The sequence below is a fragment of the Peromyscus eremicus genome, chromosome 7, assembly GCF_949786415.1.
Source record: "Peromyscus eremicus chromosome 7, PerEre_H2_v1, whole genome shotgun sequence".
NCBI classification, from domain to species: domain Eukaryota; kingdom Metazoa; phylum Chordata; class Mammalia; order Rodentia; family Cricetidae; genus Peromyscus; species Peromyscus eremicus.
This window is the reverse complement of record NC_081422.1, coordinates 35000549-35019170: the sequence shown is the minus strand read 5'-3', so window position 1 is coordinate 35019170 and position 18622 is coordinate 35000549. Positions and strand designations below refer to the sequence as shown.

The 18622-nt window shown below is 46.6% G+C and overlaps 1 protein-coding gene across 1 annotated transcript in view; it reads right to left on the bottom strand.

Moving 5' to 3' along the window:
• The window catches only part of Clmp (CXADR like membrane protein), a 106967-nt gene that overhangs the window by 15607 nt on the left and 72738 nt on the right, over positions 1 to 18622 (bottom strand). Inside the window, exon 2 of the mRNA XM_059267664.1 lies at positions 9023 to 9180. Coding sequence (XP_059123647.1) covers positions 9023 to 9180 — 158 coding nt within the window. The remainder of the gene's footprint in view (positions 1 to 9022; positions 9181 to 18622) is intronic.

Sequence of the window (18622 nt, the reverse complement as noted above, 5' to 3'; positions counted from 1 at the left end):
AAACACAGAAGCTTAGTAATATTTGCTGAGTTAAAAACAAAATGCAGAGAGAGAAGAAAACATCTTTCTCAAAGCTTCTATGTCAGATACTGCCCAACACAGAGAAATCAAAGAGAGGTAAGGCACAGCTCCTACTCTGAGGAGCTAGCTCAAGATCTTGGGGGAAGAGAGAGAAAAAAAAATGAGAGAATACTAAACACTATGTCTTATTATATATTTGTGTTTATTCAGTACTGTCCTCTTACCTTCAAATACCAGTACTGTCGTGGCAGGTGTGGGCATAGGCTTGGAATTCCAGGGTTTGAGAGGCAGAGACAAGATCTAGCAATCCTCCTGCCTCAGCATCCAGATAATTGGGACTATATATAGGTATACACCACTCTATCTGGACTGAGCTCATCCCTAAGTCTGGCTTCTTCCTGGTTATGGTGTATTTCTGACCTATCTAATCTATGCTACAAAAAGCTGTCAAGTTAATCTTACTGATGTGAAATGTGTATTCTCTCCTTTGGTTCAAAACTCTAATGGCTCCTTACCACCTTTGAGAGATGACCAGACTCAGCCTAGGGGTTTCAAAATCACCGCCACACTACATTCCTAACGCCCTTCCCAACTGGTTCAGTTCACACAGCTGAGGACCAGCAGCTTGCTTCATTTCCCTGGTGTAGACCTTAAAAGGTCTTATTAATAAAAACAAACCCAGAGCCAGGTATTGGGGTGAATGCTGAAAGATCAGAGAAGCAGAACAAGCCACAGCCACCTCACCTGGCCACTTCCTCAGCTGATCTTGTTTCCTCAAACTGGAAGCCTCTCTGTCCTTATCTGAATGGATCTCAGCTGAACTGCTGCTAAAAGCCTAAAAGCTTAATAAGACCTCTAGTTCATGGTCCTTATGACTTATATACCTTTCTGCTTCTTGCTATCACTTCCTGGGATTAAAGGTGTGTATCACCATACCTGGCTATTTCCAGTGGGGCCTTGAACTCACAGAGATCCAGATGGATCTCTGCCTCCCAAATGATAGGATTAAAGGTGTGTGTGCCACCATTTTCTGGCCTCTATGTCTGTCTAGTGGCTGTTCTCTGACCCCAGATAAGTGTTTTAGGGTGTACAATATATTAGGGGACACAATATCACCACACCCTGGCATCAATACGGGTTGTGCTATCTGTGTGGCCCACCCTGGCCTTTGCTGACTGTGTCACCCGCCCCACTTAGGTAATTTTCCCTCTCTCTATCTCCACATGAAGAAGCTCTGTTCATTCTTTGAAGTTTGAAGTCGATGTTAACGTCTCATGAAACTTTTCCTGATATGACAGGCTGGGAAGGGTGTCTTCACGGTGCTCCCATCTCTAGTATTTCTTCGTACCATTTTTTTTTAAATTCCTTTTGGGGACTGACAGTTGAACCCAGGGCCTTGTGCGTGTTGAGCACAAGATGCCATCGAGTCACACTTCAGTCCCTTAACCATTTATTTGCCTGTGAAGAACAGCTGTGAAAAGACTTTGGCAATGGGCAGACAGGTTGCTTTCTATCATGTTGGGCACCTCCGGGGAACCCTGTGTACAGTTTGTGATTTTATGTACAGTTGTGATCTTTACCTGGGCTACTTACCAGCTCTATATTCAATATGCCTTATTAAAACCATACTCTGAGCCAGGTGCAGTGATTCATACCCATAAACCCAGCCCTTGGGAAGCTGAGGTACGTGAGTTTGGGGACAGCCTGGACTACCGCATTACCTGTCTTAAAGCAAAACAAGACAAACCCCCACACCGTCTGCTTGGTACTGTGCTGGAAATTATCCACCGCAAAGGAAATAAGTGTCGAGAAACGTTAAAAGATAACTTTTGAAAAAGAGGTAAAACTGTGACTCATTACATGAAAAAAGAGCACGGTGTCAGGAACTTTGATCTTTACTCAGTAAGTGACTGAAAACCATCAAGGAGAGAAACATGTGCTAACAAACACTTACGATCTCAGCACCTAGGATGCCACGGCAGAGCGGTCACTAGTTTGAAGCCAGCCTGGACTACAAAGCAAGTGCCAGGCTATGAAAACCTGTCTCAGAATAAAAACACAAACCGACAAACCAAAGCAGGAAGATGCTACAACCAGGTCACATGAGAATTAGGACTAAAAGTGTATGTTTTCCTTCGGACAACACTGATTGGTTTCTCTGGGAACGATAGTGACTTTCATTGCTGTAGCTCACAAATGTTACCATCAGCCTCTAACTCATGATCCTCCTGCCTCAGCCTCACAAGCCCTGGGTTTCTTTGTGCTGCCACTTGTGGTGATATTGTGTTCCCCAATATATTATGAACACTAATAAACTTATCTGGGGTCATAGAACAGAACAGCCATTAGATACAGAGGCCAGAAAATGGTAGTACACACACCTTTAATCCTAACATTCTGAAGGCAGAGATCCATCTGGACCTCTGTGAGTTCAATGTCACACTGGAAATAGCCAGGCATGGTGACACATGCCTTTAATCCCAGGAAGTGATGGCAGGAAGCAGAAAGGTATATAAGGTGTGAGGACCAGGAACTAGAGCTGGTTAAGCTTGAGGCTTTTGAGCAACAGTTCAGCTGAGATTCATTCAGATGAGGACACAGAAGCTTCCAGTCTGAGGAAACAGGATCAGCTGAGGAATTGGCCAGGTGAGGTGACTGTGGCTTGTTCTGCTTCTTGATCTTTCAGCGTTCACCCCAATACCTGCCCCCAGGTTTGTTTTTATTAATAAGACCTTTTAAGATTCGTGCTACAGCCACTATACCTAGCTCTGGTGTTGCTTGTCTCTGGTGTCTTTGGCCACGATCATGGAGTCTTCTCCTTCAGAAGTGCCTCTTCTCTTATTTTTGCTCAAGAAACATTCACATAGGCTGCCTTTTGTATATAGCCTTTCCTGTCCCTCAGTTAGTTCGAATCTTGTATGGTCTTATAATAAAAAACCCAGAGCCAGATATCAGAGTGAAAGCTGAAAGCTCAGAGAAGCAGAATAGCCAGCCACTAGTTCTTACCTATACAAAATCCTCAGCATAAAGAGTATGAGTTCCTGTTTCCTCATGCCTTATATACCTTTCTTTACCCAGACATCACTTGCTGGAATTTAAGGCGTGTGCACTTCCCAGTACTGGGATTAAAGGCATGTGCCACCACTGCCTGACTCTGTTTCCAGTGTGGCCTTGAATTTACAGAGATCCAGACCGATCTCTACCTCCTGAGTGACAGGATTAAGGATGTGTGCCACCACTGTCTGACCTCTATGTCTAATCCAATGGCTGGCTCTGTCCTCCAATCCCCGGGCAAGTTTATTAGGGTACACAATATATCACTACAGTACCCTCAACCTTTTTAAAAAATTTTTTGACAGGCTTTCACTATGCAGCCCTGACTGTCCTGAAACAGATCCACCTGCTTCAACCTCCTGAGAGCTGGGATGAAAGGTGTGCACTACCACACCTGCCTGGCTGTTTGTATTGTGTGTGTGCGTGTGTTTCTGTCTGTGTATAGGTATGCATGCACACATGACTTGTGACTTGTAAGCACACAAATAACAGTGCATGCCAGAGAACAATCTGTAGGCGCAGATGCTCTCTTTGCACCAAGTTGGTCCCTGGGATCAAACTCAGGTCATCGGGCTTGGCTGCAAGTGCCTTTACCCACTGAGTCAGCTGGCTGGCCTGATTATTTTACGTGTAGAAAAAGGTAGTGACGAGAGTAAACTGTAGGTTGTCGTCGGACAGAACAATGAAAGTCAATCTAACCATTTTGCAAAGAAACAAAAGAAGTAACTATATGAATTACAGCTGTCGTGAGGCTGTGAAGTTCCCGGAGGACCTGGGTCAACTTGTTTCGACTTGCACGGAACAGATGAATCTTCTCAGCAGCCTGGCAGCTCCCCTCTCTGCTGTGCTGTGGCCTGGGAAGCAATTGCAAAGTAGCTTGTCTGCTTCACTTTTACTTGTTTATTTGTGTGTTTGTGCGTGCCACGACGGCACGTGAGTGGAGGTCAGAAGACAACTTGTGGAATCAGTTCTCTCCTTTCCCCATGTGGGTCCCATGGATGGGAAATGCAAGCACCGTCACCCTCCGAGCCATTTTAGCCGCCTGGGTTCTGTTTCCCATCAGGGGTCTTCTTGCTCAAAGCCAAAGAGGAAAGAGTGACGTGTAAGACATTACCATGGCAACTGGACAACTGCTGTTTTAATTCCTTTTTTCTTTTCTTTTTTTAATTTTTACATACATTGGTGTTTTGTCGGGTCCCCTGGAACTGGTGTTACAGACAACTGTGAGCTGCCACGTGGGTGCTGGGAATTGAACCTGGGTCCTCTGGAAGAGCAGCCAGTGCTCTTAACCACTGAGCAATATTTCTCCAGTTTCCTGTTTTAATTTCTTAATTTGAGAACATAGAGAAAAATTCTATTGTAGGTTGCCAGCTGACTTTTGGGAGGAGATGGTCAGTCTCCCCTTTGAAATTTATCCAGCCTTAGGACAAAGGAAAAAAGTGCTTGAATTCTTTGGCTACACTACCAAGACTGAAATACACGAGTCCCCAGGACTGCCTACTCACCCCCAGATGTTCCCTGCCTGTTCTGAGCATCCTAGACAAATAGATGAAAACATTTCTCACATTGAAATGCAAAGCTAAACTTGTGATTTGCGTCACTGCTTAGCCCCCGCTACACAGCACGTCTATTTCAGCCCTTCCCGTCCCTTGCAGCCACCCAGCCCCACTCCTTTCTCCACACCCTGGAAGCTGTTGTAAAGTTCTGGCACCTTTACCCACTATTTATTTCTTATCTCTGTCTTGAGATTCCCAAGTACGAATGAATGACTGTGGTTTAAATTATTGTAAACTGGGTGTGGTGGTGAATGCCTGCAGAATCAGCGTTCAGGAGCTTGATGGGAGAGCAAGGGGAACGTAAGGCCAGTTTGGGATATACAAATGAGATTAAAAAAATTTTTAAATTTTCTGTGCGTGTGTGTGTGCATGTGTGTATGTGTGCATGTGTGTGCATATGTGTTTGTGTGTGTGTGTATGTGCATAGTCATGCACTTGCTAAGGCGTGAGTCAAGTGAAGGAAGAGGCAGGGGAAGGGAAATCTTTATTGTATAGTATGAAATTATGCCTGCTTTTAGTTGAGGTTCTCTTAACTCCCGGTACCTGTGTCAGAGTGGTTTGCCTTAAAATGCAACATGTCCCTAGCACCCCTCCAATCTTTCTAAAACTCCATGACATTATTATAGGAACGGTTTTAACCTCCCTAGTACGGCCGGCTGGGAGATCTTCCTCGCAGCCCCTACAGGCTTACATCTTAAACTCCACCACTCCAGCTGCTTAGGATTTCCCAGCCTTTGAGTCTGTGCTGCTGTGTTTCCTTCAGGGATGTTTCAGAGACTTAGCCCAAAGCTGCGTGTTGTGGTCTATGCCTGTAATTCCGGCACTGGAAAGGCTCAGGAAAAAGGGTTCAAATCTAAGGCCAGCCTGAGCTGTGGAGACTCTATCTCAAAAATAAAAACACTGGGTGTGGCAGTAAATCCCTGTGATTTCAGCATTCTATGATGGTGATGATGATGATGATGATGTATACAGTGTTCCGTCTGCATGCATGCCTGCAGGCAGGCCAGAAGAGGGCACCAGATCTCATAGATGGTCGTGAGCCACCACGTGGTTGCTGGGAATTGAACTCAGGACCTCTGGAAGAACAGCCAGTGCTCTTAACCTCTGAGCCTTCTCTCCAGCCCCGATCTCAGCATTCTTAGAGGCAGAACAGGAGGACTGCCAGGGATTTGAGGGCACCCTGGGCTATAGCAAGACTTTGTCTCAAAAAATCAACCAAAAGTTTTGCATCAGCTTTTTTTTTTTTCTTCTTCTACAGGAAGCTGTCCTTGACCTCTTCCTCCATCAAGTCTTGAGGGGTGGTTCCGGCTTTATGTAACAATCCCCTTATCTCTAGTTTCACTTTCTGGGGTTTCATTACCTGCAGCCAATCACTGTCCAAAAAGCATTTAATCTTGGCACTTTGGAGGTAGAAGCAGGTGGATCTCTGAGTTGGGGGCCAGCCTGGTCTACTCAGGACAGCCAGGGCTACACAGAGAAACCTTGTCTTGAACGCCCCCCCCACCCCCCCTCCCCAAAAAAATCCAGGAACAAACAGTATGAATGGTTTAAATTGTGCACGGTTCTGAGTAGTGTGAGGAAGTTTTCACAGTCCTATCCCATCCTGCCTGAGCCATACATACATCGTACCTTTCTTTATCCAGCCTGTCCATGCTGTATAGGTGACCACTCATCAGCCATCCAGCAGCAGACTGTTCTTGGATGGCTGTGCAGGTAGTACTTATGCTCAAGGAACCTGACTCACAGATTAAAGCAGAGAAATGGTAAAAATTTGGATATGCTGAAGAGAAGACATAAAGTCTTCCTTCAGTGAAAAGGTGAAGATTCTTGCCTTCATAAGGGAAACAAATAAAAGTACCATGTGCTGAAATCGCTGTAGTTTCTGGAAGACTAAATCTTCGCTTGTTCATTGAGACGGGGTCTCGTGTAGCAACGACTGTACTGCTCCTACTCTTTATGTAGCTCAGGAGGACCCTGGACTTCTGATCTTCCCATTTCCACCTCATGAGTGCTAGGATTACATGTGCGCACTACCACATCCAGTTGATGGATGCTGTGAGTTGAACCCAGGGCTCTGTGCATTCTGGGTAAGCGCTTCATCGAGTGCATTACCTCCCCAGCTCCTTTCCCCTCCTTTCCTTTCTGAGTTATCGAGTGTCTTTCGCTGTAAGGTCCCAGGAGGTAGTGATCTGACGGTCTCTTCACAGTCGCCCTGGCAGGTAGACTGGCATAGAGCGAGCGCTACACAAATCTGTGGGGTCTGAATGACAGAACAGACGACCATCCTTAGAACATCAGCTGAAGGTTAAGTTAGGAACTCACGACTGCATAAAGCCAGGTGAGCGGAGCTTTTAACCCTACCTTAACTTCCATACTCTTCCGGTTGTTCGGCCATAGAACTCAGCAGCTCTTTCTCCCCCTTTACTTCAAATGAAAACTTTTGGGCAAAAGTTACATGAGTGGTGATTAAAGAGAAAACCGGGAGGTGTTCTGAGTGAGTGGTGATAAACCACCAATATGCACAAAAGAGAAAATATTCAGCAATATCTGTTAAAGACGGTTGGAACATCTATTCCACTGGGGTAGTAATGACAGCTGTAGGGACTTGCTGCCAGGCTGTGAGTTGGGGGCAGAGATTGGCTCAACTCTGACTCAAAGGCTAAGTGGGGCCTTGAATTATTAAGAAACATGAGCGGTAAGAGTGTCTGTCTCTGTCAATGTGGGATTTTTGTGGAAGGTTGGCCAGTTGATTCGATATTGAAGATGCCCAGCATGAGAAGTTTGCTGAACTGACTGGGCAGGACTCTCACTCCAAACAGATCCCACCAGGACAGAAGAGGTGGCCCAAGATCGCGAAGAGCTCAGGAGCTGGACTCAAGTCGGGTCAGAGGAGTCTTTTCCAATGTTGTTCTTTGGCTGTTATTCCAGAAACGCCCGTTTCCTCTGTTCAGAGCTGAGAATAGCATGTCTGTGACTGACCAAGACACTCTCAGAGCAAACACATTCCGGTTACGGTGACCTTGCTCTGCAGAGAACAGGTCGTCTTTGGAGGACGTGCTACGAGAACAGGATGACAAGCAGTATCACACAACAAGGTGATGCAGGCTGCCGTGTAAGCAGCTGAAAACCCCAGTGTGATCCTGAGATGGGTTTTTAGTGCAAACCTTAGCTTCTCCCAGCACAAACTATCCTAGGAAATTAGTAACAGGGACATTTAGAGGAAAGGACTAACTTTCTTTCTTTTTTTTAAAAAAAATGAATCAGAGAAAGAAGCAAAGCTCCATAAAAAAAAGGAAGGCAAATTTAAAAGACTTCCCAAGTTATAGATTTAAAAAAAAAATCACAGGGCTGGAGAGATGGCTCAGTGGTTAAGAGGATTGGCTGCTTTTCCAAAGGACCTGGGTTCGGTTCCCAGTACCCACATGGCAGGTCACAACTGTCCGTAACTCCAGTTCCTTCTAGTGTGCATGAAGACAGGTTGCTCATATACATAAAATAAATATTTTTAAAAAAGAAAAAGGTAAGTCTTTGAATAAAAACAACAGTAAGTCAATGTGTAAATGAGAATAACTAAACCGTAGAGTACCTGAAGCAGGAAGACCCAGCTGCAGGCAGCCAAGGCAGAGAGGATGGTAACTGTACGTTACTCACTCATAGCGTCTAGCGACAGGCAGCCCAGGGCATCGTCAGGAGCCTGAGCACTCCAGCTTTCGTCCCCACTGCCAGAAGCACGGGACCCCCAACCCACCGTGGCTCTACCTACACGGAGCGTGGAAGCCCCAAGCCTGTTTCTTTCTTTTTTTGAATTCAGAGGCAGCAGTTGTCATGTGGACTAGCCACATTTGTGAACAGCATTGTCCCGTTCTTGCCCCTCTCCATCACAAGGTGTTTGTCGTATCCTGTGGTCTTTAGAACCTGGAAGTCATGACTGTGCAAGTCCAAAACCTGGGCAGGTGATGAGAGTTCCAGAGAAGCAGGAGACAGCGAGTTCTGGCCGTGGAGCTCGACCCGCTAGACTGGGGACCAGCTGCTGCATCTTAGCTCCCTTCTTAGGCGAAGATGCCAACGACACAGACTCCTTTCCCTGGTGCCAGTGTCTTTGGACTAGTTCTGCCCAGCCCAAAGACTCTCTTTCTCTCGTAACCACAGAGACTCTTCTAGTCTCTCTTTTCTTTGGGGAGACAAGGTTTTTACTATGTAGCCCAAGCTAGCTTCTTGCCTGTTCTTCTTGCCCTTGCCTCCTGAGTGCTAAGATTATAAGTGTGAACCACCTTGGTCCTTTTCTGTACTTTTGTATGTGAAGTTGTTCAGGTTAATGTGAGACGAGAACGATTTGAAGCAAGCAGATGCGAGGGTAGAGAGGGGAGCCACTCCAGCCAGGAGGTACTTACCACTTTCTGGTTCCCTTCATTATCCGTGAGCAGCCATTCAATGTCCAGGGTGTCCTTCTCTGGAAGCCCCAGTTGATGGTGACAGGGCAAGGTAACCTTTTCCTCCGCCACTCTCTTGATCTCAGTGTGAGTCCCCAACGTTCCAACATAATAGGATACTGGAAAGAGGAGAAACCTCTAATGAGCAATGCAGATGCTGGAGGACAGTGTGCACAGGGCAGAGATCCCAAGAAATAAACCGGGAGCTCCCGTGGGCAGGGAAGGGGCAGGTCAAGGCTTTGGAGATCCCGGGCTGGAGGAGAAGCCCTTTGCCTGCCACTGGCTCCTCCCAGGAGCAGAGCCAAAGCCGCTTCAGACTCCCGGGATTTCACCCTCTGGGTGCCCTGTCTTTCTTTCCTCGTTAATGTGTTGGTTGGCCGTGGTTTGTTTGTTTGTTTTTAATAATTTATTTTTATTTCATGTGCGTTCATGTTTTGCCTGCATGCATGTCTGTGTGAAGGTGTCAGATCCCCTGAAACTGGAGTTACAGGCAGTTGTGAGTTGCCATGTGGGTGCTGGGTATTGAACCCCGGTCCTCTAGAAGAGCAGTCAGTGCTCATAACTGCTGAGCCATCTCTTTAGACCCTGGGTTTTTTTGTTGATTTTGTTTTTCTTTTTTTTCTTTCTTTCTTCCTTTCTTCTTTCTTCCTCCCTCTCTTTCTCTCTTTTCTTTTCTTTTTTCTTTCTTCCTTTTTTTTTTTTTTTTCCAAGACAAGGTTTCACACCATAGCTCGGGCTAACCATGAGTGTACTATTTAGGCCAGGTTAAACTCAAACTATTAGTAACCCTCCTGCCTCACTAGCCACCATGGTCAATTCCTCTTATAGTTTTATTGTTGTTTGCTTTTTAAAATCAATTATGAGATCCTTGCTGGGCCTGGTGGTATAGGCTTATAATCCCAGAAATTTGGGTGGTTAAAGCAGGTGGATGAAAGGTTCAAGGTCAGCCTAGGCTACAGAGGGAGTTGAAGGCCAACCTGGGCAACTTAGTGAGACCCTGTCTCTGAATAAGAAGTGAAGAGCGAGCCAGGTGTGGTGGCCCAGGCCTTTGATCCATTCCAGGACTTGGAAAACAGAATTAGGCAGACCTCTGGGAGTTCAAGGCCAGCCTGATCTACAGAGCGAGTTCATGAGCAGCCAAGGCTACATAGGAGACCCTGTCTTGAAAAGACCAAGCACAAACAAAGTGAAGAGAGGCTTGTGGCTATCGCCCAGTGGTCGGTGTTTGCTCAGCACATGAGAGGACCTAGGTTCGGTTCCCAGTACCTCGGTAAACAACGGAAAACAAAACCGAATGACGTAAGTCAAGTATGTCTTGTCGTCTACCAGAGGCTTCTGGAAGGATGGCAGTCACACAAGCCCTGCGTTGAGCTACAGGCAGCTCTTGTTCCTGAAGTTACAGAGTCACTGAAGCTGGAGAGAACCCCCCCACTTTTCTGTTTCAGTGAGAACCTTCTTATTTTTCAAATGAGAACCTTCTTATTTTTCAATGCGAATGTTCTTATTCTTCAAATGAGCTGCTGCTCTAACCCCAGAATGATTCTTGTTTTCCAGTGGCATACATTTAGGAGGATGAAAAGATGACAAATGCCACTGTAATAAAAAGGGAAATTATTTACAATAGAAGGATTACACAAATGTAGAGAAAAGAAATCGTGGGCAACTGATTACAGCAAGGGCTTTGTAAATATTAGAAATACTGTATGCAAATCATCTGTCTAGTATAGTGTTTAGCACTTTGTGAATGAAATGTTGTTATTGTTAAGTGTCTCACTGGTCATGCTGATGCACATCTGTAATCCCAGGTGCTCAGGGCGCTGAGGCTAGAAGATGACTTGAACTTGGGCATGACAGGGAGACCTTGCCTTTAGAGTAAAGAAAACAAGGGCTGAGTACAGCGCCCTGTGCTTGCCACCCCCAGCGCTTGGAGGCTAAGGCAGAAGAACCCAAAGTTTGGGGCTACCTGGGCTAAAAAAACCTTTAAGAAGATGGGGCTAGAGAGGAGGTTCAGCAGTGAAGAGCACTGGCTGTTCTTCCAGAGGACCTGAGCTCGGTTCCCAACTCCCATGTCAGGCAGCTCACAACCCGACATCTGCTCCTTGCCACTTTCTATCATGTGTACATCAAGTTCTCTTGGAACAAATGTGGTGTAAAACACAAGACTGTGAGATGAAACCCACATGTCACACTTGTACTTGAACAAATGTACGCGTTGCCCAGCTTATGTGGCACAATCGGTTTAGAAATAATACTTTCAGTTTCCTTTTGCCGTGTGTGGGAGAAAGATTTCCTGTAAACTCACATGTTTTTGCATTGTGGGTCTGAATACATGGCAGATAGCCAGTCAGCATTTAGACCTATTTTACTGACGAGCAAACTAAGGCATGGGGGAGAAGAATCCTGCTACGAGGTCGTGATAACTCCTTTAGAGCAGAAGCACTCTATAACATAATCCATTTCCCTCTAGTTCCTCACAGCAGCCCCCAGGAAAGCTGAGAAAGTGGCCTGTCTGCATTGTGTTGAGATGAGCATGGAGGAGGAATCACTGGCTTCCATCTTGATAGAAACCTGGAGAGCCATCCTAGCCTCACACAAAGCTGGAGAACGTCTACACCACCCAAGTGCATCCAGGAGGCCCTGGCTGTACGCAGAATAAATCAGTGCAGAGGCTCGGCTGTGAGACTTGCCGAAGGAGGCCACTAGAGGGAAACAAAGACTCAGACTTGGCTGATGTCCCCAGAGGACCGGAACACGGTGGTGGGTGGTGGTGTGCTCTGACAGAACTGTAGCTTCTATTTATAACACACCCAGAATTAAACAGAGCAGCACCAGGAGGGTGCCTTCGTGAATACAGATGACTTAAGCCAGGCAGGGAGCATCAACCAGAGCCCACGGATCCGCTGTGGTCCTTGAACCTCAAGTCCCCGACCTCAAGATGCTACCAGGGTTTCTGCAGATTTCTGGGACCCTTTTGTCATCTTAAAATAATAGTCATTACCATATGTTGATTCTACAGTCTGAGCTGGCAGGGGCCTTGGTAGTATTTGTGGGAGCTGCTTGGCATGTGTCTGCCATCTGGTGGGTGAGAGAGAATGGGCAGTCCAACCACCCTATGGCTAGTATAGGGTTCCCTGGGCAACAAGGCTCATTTTTTTTTTTTTTTTTTTTTTTTTTTTTTTGGAAAAAGTCCTTACAGATGGCTAAACTTAAGAAGAAATTGCAGCCTAGCTAAACTAGTGAGAGGCAGGGGTGTGGGGAAGAGGGGGGGTTTCTGAAATTTTGCTGTAGCATTTGTCTGTGGGAAGAGGTATTGGAAGGGGACTTTGGAAAGAGAGGCTTCTGGTGTATATGTAAAATACTTTCCTGGGAGCCACGGGCTTTCCCCTGCGGGGCTTTTACAGGCAGTCCCCACACTTATCCAGGTGCTAGGGGGAATTAACCTCTCAGTCTTGATGTTATCAGCAGGCCCCTAGCCCTGGGACGGGCCATAGGAGCTGCCCTGGAAACACCTCCTTCCCTGCTCCTCTGTAGTGAGGAAGGGGCTAGTTCTTAGAGGATTGCATTCAGTCAAGGTTAGCTTACGGTTTTGCTCTCCCAAACCTTGAGTTTCATTAGATTCTCTTGATCATTCCCGACTGCCTTCAAAAAGATCAGGCAAGAGGAAATTTTTAACAAAACCCATACTCACTCCCTCTGCCCCCTCTTCCTCCCCTCCTCTCCCTCCCTCCCCTCCCCCTCATAGTCTGTTGAGTATACTTCATAAGGGATAGTGGTCTGGCTAGTGACAACAACAGTCTCCAACCTCTTTTTCCTTAATAGGACTTGCCTGCTTTTCCAGTGTCTGGTGAGTACAGGCTCCCAGCTACATGTCCCCAGGCTCCCAGCTACGTGTCCCCGGGCTCTGGGGAATGAACAGTAGAAATGGTCCCTGAAGACACAGTCACACTAGGCTCTAGCAAAGTCACAGAGCTTGGTGTAGGGGCTGTGATCTGAGTTATTTATCAGTAGGTCAGAGTTTACAAATTTAGAGTACCACAGTAGGTTATTTATCCCATGGCAGGGATCTAAGTCTGTCCAGGCACATTGTAGTGAACAGTGGAGTGCCCTCTAGTGGTGACAGTCATGTAGGCGCCCTTTCTTCAACTGAGTGATAATTCTTTTCTCAATGGTTCTGGGACACTTAGCATTCACTAATCCCCGAGTAAGAGGAGTTTTCCCATATTTTTCTTTACCCAGAATGCATGAGAACGCCTCAGGAGAACAAAAGCACCACGTTTAGTTAGAAAAGCAAAAGGAAGGGCCATTCCAGTACTTGCAAGACTGAGACAAGAGAAACACTGAGTATCGCGACTTCAAAGTTAGCCTGGGCTGCAGTGACCCATCCCATCAAAAAACAAAACAATGAAAATAAAAAGGACCTCGGGAACCTTCTCATCAACCTCTCATTGCATAGACCAAGACTCTGAGTGACTCAAGCCAAGTTTGTGGAGTTCTGTAGGGAGAGGGGGATGTGTATGCACTTGCATGAGTGGAACTTTTCTGGAACACGGTATGCACTTCACCAGGCACCATGATGCCATAGCAAGAGTGAACTTTGGAATCAGACTTGGATTTAGAGACCCTCATCTCTCCCAGCCTTTTCTTCTCTGTAAAATGAAAAGAAAAACACTATCATCCAAAGGGTGTTGGAAGGATTGAACGTGGCCGGTGCCAAGGATCTAACAGAGCGCACACTCAACAAATGGTGGTTATTATTGTTGACTGTCACACTACGTTGTAAAAGACAAGGGGAAACAGGACAGGCACGAGGAAGCACAGCAGGGGTGTGCGGTGTTTGGAAGGAGACAGTTCTGGGGACACAGGCATGCCTTAGCTGCAGAGTGGAGGGAGCACCCAGACCAGGGTGGGGTGTGTGTGGCGCGGCGCTCCTGGCCTCTCTTACCAGTCTCCCACTAGCAGCCTCCCTGCCAGCTAGTGAGGTTCCTCTTCTACAAAGTAAAGCATATGCTGCCCAGCCCAGCCCAGCCCAGCCCAGCCTCGTTGCTTTATGAAGATCTTCAGAAGAGAGAGAGAAAAAAATATGTGTGTGTGTGTGTGTGTGTGTGTGTGTGTGTGTGTGTGTGCGCGCGCGTGTGCTGGAGAGATGGCTCAGCAGTTAAGAGCACTGGCTTTTTGAACCCAGAGGCCCAGGTTCAATTTCCAGCACCCACATGGCAGCTTACAACTGTCTGTAACTCCAAGATCTGACACCCTCACCCAGACATACATGCAGGCAAAACACTAAAGCACATAAAATACAAGCAAATAAATTATTTAAGAGAGAGAGGCTGCCGCGGCTATGAATTGCTAACCACCAAATACACAGCTCGAATGCGTGCATATTTGGTATCTAGACAAAGCCTAAAGCTAAAGGAATGAAGCTTGAAGCTTGCCAGTGGAATTTCAAACATCTGGAAACGGGGATGATGTCTGGTTAGGATATCCCCCACCCCTAGTCCTCCAGGACTCTCTAAAGTAGTGGGGTAAGCACAAGGACCAAGCCATAGGCTTTGGTCAGGAGACTGGACACAGACACGTCTCTTCATACCCTAGTCCGTGGTCTGGTTTTAAAGAAACAATAGGGAGAAGGAAGGAAGAAAGGGAAGCGGGGTGGGGGTGGGGAGATAAGTAAAAGGTAACGAGAAGATGGCGAGGGAGATAAAAAGAGGGGGCAGAGAGAGGGAAAGAGAAGAGGGGGGAGGAGAGCCCAGCGTTGATTGAAAGAGTAACAGGATAGTTTTCATTCTGTTTTCTTACTGCAGTGCTGAGGATCAAAGTCCTGGGCTTTCTACACGGTGGGCACATGCTTTACCGCAAAACCACACCCCAGCCCTAAGTTTTCAGATGCAACAAAGGCTGATAAAAGATGAAGACTCACGCCAGGTGTGGCCGTGCGCACCTTTAATCCCAGCACCTGGAGGCAGAGGCAGGTGGATCGCTGAATTTGAAGGCAGCCTGGTCTACAGAGTGAATTCCAAGCCAGTCAAGGCTGTATAGTGAGACCATGTCTCATAAAGGGGAAAAAAGAAAAGAGGACAGACGGTCCTCTGTGACAGACAGCCTCAACATGTGGTTTATTGTGTCCACCCGCAGTAAAAACGTCCACTGTTCTCTTCGCTTACCCAGTGCAGATGGTACTGGGAATACAAAGATGGGGGTCTCTTATTCCCTCAAGCCCTTGGAAAGCTGATGGTTAATGATCCCTTCCACTAATTTAACAGTTAACTCAGCTCATTCAAATGCCTCATCCCAAGTGAGGCCCCGACCACACAGTGAGCTAAAGCTATCAGTTCTGTTTAGAGAAGAGAAAACTGAAGCCACCATAGCCGAGGCCATGCAGCTTACAGGAAGCACCGTGGAGATGGCTCACTTCTGATCACCCCCGTCCCCTAAGAGCATTGCCTTTACCTTGCAATATCAGTGGGGAACAGGTCGTTTCTATTAAATACATATGCACCAAGCTAGGTGGCCAAGTTAATCCGATTGGGTTCTCTGCAGGTACATTAATTGTCTTGCTAGCTGGGATTCGGGGCCAAACGCAGGGAGAAATTTAATAGAGACATGTTGAAAGTTACAACCAGACACAAGCACAGGGTTGGAACCCGCAATCAAGTAAGAATTTGATTGGCTGCTAGTTGATATGAATTAAGTCTGGGGCTGCACTCATGGCGGGATGATGTTTCAAACACAGGAGTGGCAGCCCCCACTGCACCTCACACGAGCCACGCTAGCACGTTCATCACATCTGTGAGCAGGGCGAGGTGTTAAAAGCTGGAAGAAACTGATTAAAAAAAAAAAAAAAAAAAAAACAGAAACAGAAACAAAAACATTGCCGTCAGAGGAATGCGGCCAGGCAATGATAACGTTGGAGAACCATGTTTAAAGAACAGTTGGTACGGTTGCAGGTGAAGGTCAGCAGGACGGAGTCCTACAGGGCAGTGCAACAGTTACCTTCCAACACTAAAAAGGATACAAAAGAGCCAGGCGTGGAGGCCCAGACCTGTAATCCCAGCGACTGGGGGGCTGAAGCACCGAGGCTCACAAGTTCAAGGTCTGCTTGGACTAGATGAGTGAGCTCAAGGGCCAGCAAGTGACTGCACAACTCAGTGAGAGTCTGTGTCACAGTAAAGAGTAAGAAGAGGGCTGAGAACGAGCTCAGCGGGAGGTCTCTTGTCTAACCGGCTTAAGGCCCTAGTCTAATCCCCACAACCGGAAGTAGAGAGTCTACAAGAACGAACTAGTAACAGGATTTCCTGTGTAGGGAGGCGGCGGGCAGCATCTGATGTGTCAGGAGGGCTCCTCAGGTTTTTTGTCTCAGTGTGTGACTTGCTGATCTGTCAGTAGCTCGTCTTACCTCCTGGCTCCAGATCAGAGAGAGACCAGTGACCAAGGTGACCAGCCTGTGACCTCTGCCAAGTGCACCCAGCTTAGGGTGCTGCCAGACCTCGGCCGGAGTTACAGGAGACTCCATTGAGTTCTTAGCCTCTAAACTTATCATGGCACCATGGCTCATGAATGTCCACGAGCTGTTTCCATTGGAAGTTCAATTGCACATCATCCACGGCTGGATTTCACTGGGACCTCCTTGTGAACCAATACCTACGGGTATCATTTTTACTGTATTCAGCCTGATTTTCTTTCTTTCTTTTATTTATTTAAAATATTATTTATTCATTTTACATACCAACCACAGATTCCCCTCTCATTCCTTCTCGCGATCCCCGCTGTGCCCCCATTCCCCATCCCTTCCTCCAAAAGGGTAAGGCCTCCCATGGGGAGTCAGCAAAACCTGGTATGTTCATCTGAGGTAGGACCAAGCCTCTCCCTCCTGCATCAAGGGTGAGCAAGGTGTCCAATTATAGGGAATGGGATCCAGAAAGCCAGCTCATGCACCAGGGGTAGATCCTGATCCCACTGCCAGGGGCCCCTCAGACAGACCAAGCTACCCAACTGTCTCCTGTATGCAGAGGGCCTGGTCCAGTACCAGGCAGGTTCCACAGCTGTCTGTCTAAAGTTCATGCCTTCCTATGAGTTTTCAATCTGTTTTCTTATGTCTGTGTGTTCATGGGTTTAAATGTGCATGGATGTCAGAAATCAACCCTTTTTCTCCCCCCAACCCCCAACAGGGTGACCCAATGGCCCAGAACTCACCAAATAGGCTAGATTGGCTGGTTAATAAACCCCAGGAACCTGCTTGCTTGCACCCCTCCAGCCCTGGCATCACAAGTGTGCCCCCCTGCACTCAGCTTTTTCTGTAGTTTGCCCAGGATTGAACTCAGATCCTCATGCTTGAGTGGCAAACACTTTATCCACTGAGCCATCTCTTCAGTCCCAGGGTAATCTCTTAAAATAAAAGCTTATTATGCCGTTGATATTTATGAATTTTTCATGTGAGGAAAAAGGGCTTCTTTAGATTAAAAAAAAAAAATCAAGTACATCATAAGCCTGTTGCGTATTGTTCCTTGGGGCAGAATTATATCCTTATGGCAAAACTGATTCAACCAGAAAACAATGGATTGGGAGATGGAGCTTCAGTTCTGTGATCACAGATGACCTATACAGTCACATGATTCCGCCTGTGGTTGGAATATGTTGTGGTTGCTGGCCTTTTGTTTTGCAGGGCTGGAGAACGAACCCAAGGCCTGCCGCATGCTAAGAAGGTACTCTAGCATCACGGAGCCACACCCAGACCTGGAGTTAATATGTTCACTTCTTGTTCATCATAATGTCTGACATAACAGAATGAGCCACAGAATCGCACATGTTTTCATTCACATAGGGTTATGCAAAGGGGATGTTAAACTGAATATTCAAAACGTTTCTCATTGTGAAGGGCTTGCTGACTTGATGTACTTATGCCATGCGGAATATGAAATACAAAATGTAGCCTGGCGGTGGTGGCACACGCCTTTAATCCCAGCACTTGGGAGGCAGAGCCAGGCGGATCTCTGTGAGTTCGAGGCCAGCCTGGACTACAGCGTGAGTTCCAGGAAAGGCGCAAAGCTACACAGAGAAACCCTGTCTCGGGGCTAGAAGGATGGCTCAGCAGTTAAGAGCACTGACTGCTCTTCCAGAAGACCCAGGTTCAATTCCTAGCACCCACATGGCAGTTAACAACTGTCTGTAACCAAGATCTGACACCCTCACATGGACATACACCAATGCACATAAAATAAAAACAAATACATTATATTTAAAAAAAAAGGGCTGGAGAGATGGCTCAGAGGTTAAGAGCACTGCTTGCTCTTCCAAAGGTCCTGAGTTCAATTCCCAGCAACCACATGGTGGCTCACAACCATCTGTAGTGAAATCTGGTGCCCTCTTCTGGCCTGCAAGGATATGTGCAGACAGAACACTGTATACATAATAAATAAATAAATCTTTAAAAAAAAAAAAAAAAGAAAGAAAGAAAGAAACCCTGTCTCGAAAAACCCAAAAAAAAAAAAAAAGAAAAAGAAAAAAAATACAAAATGTGTACTATTGTATGTGGGTGTGTTTCCTCACCACACTAAGCTCTCACAG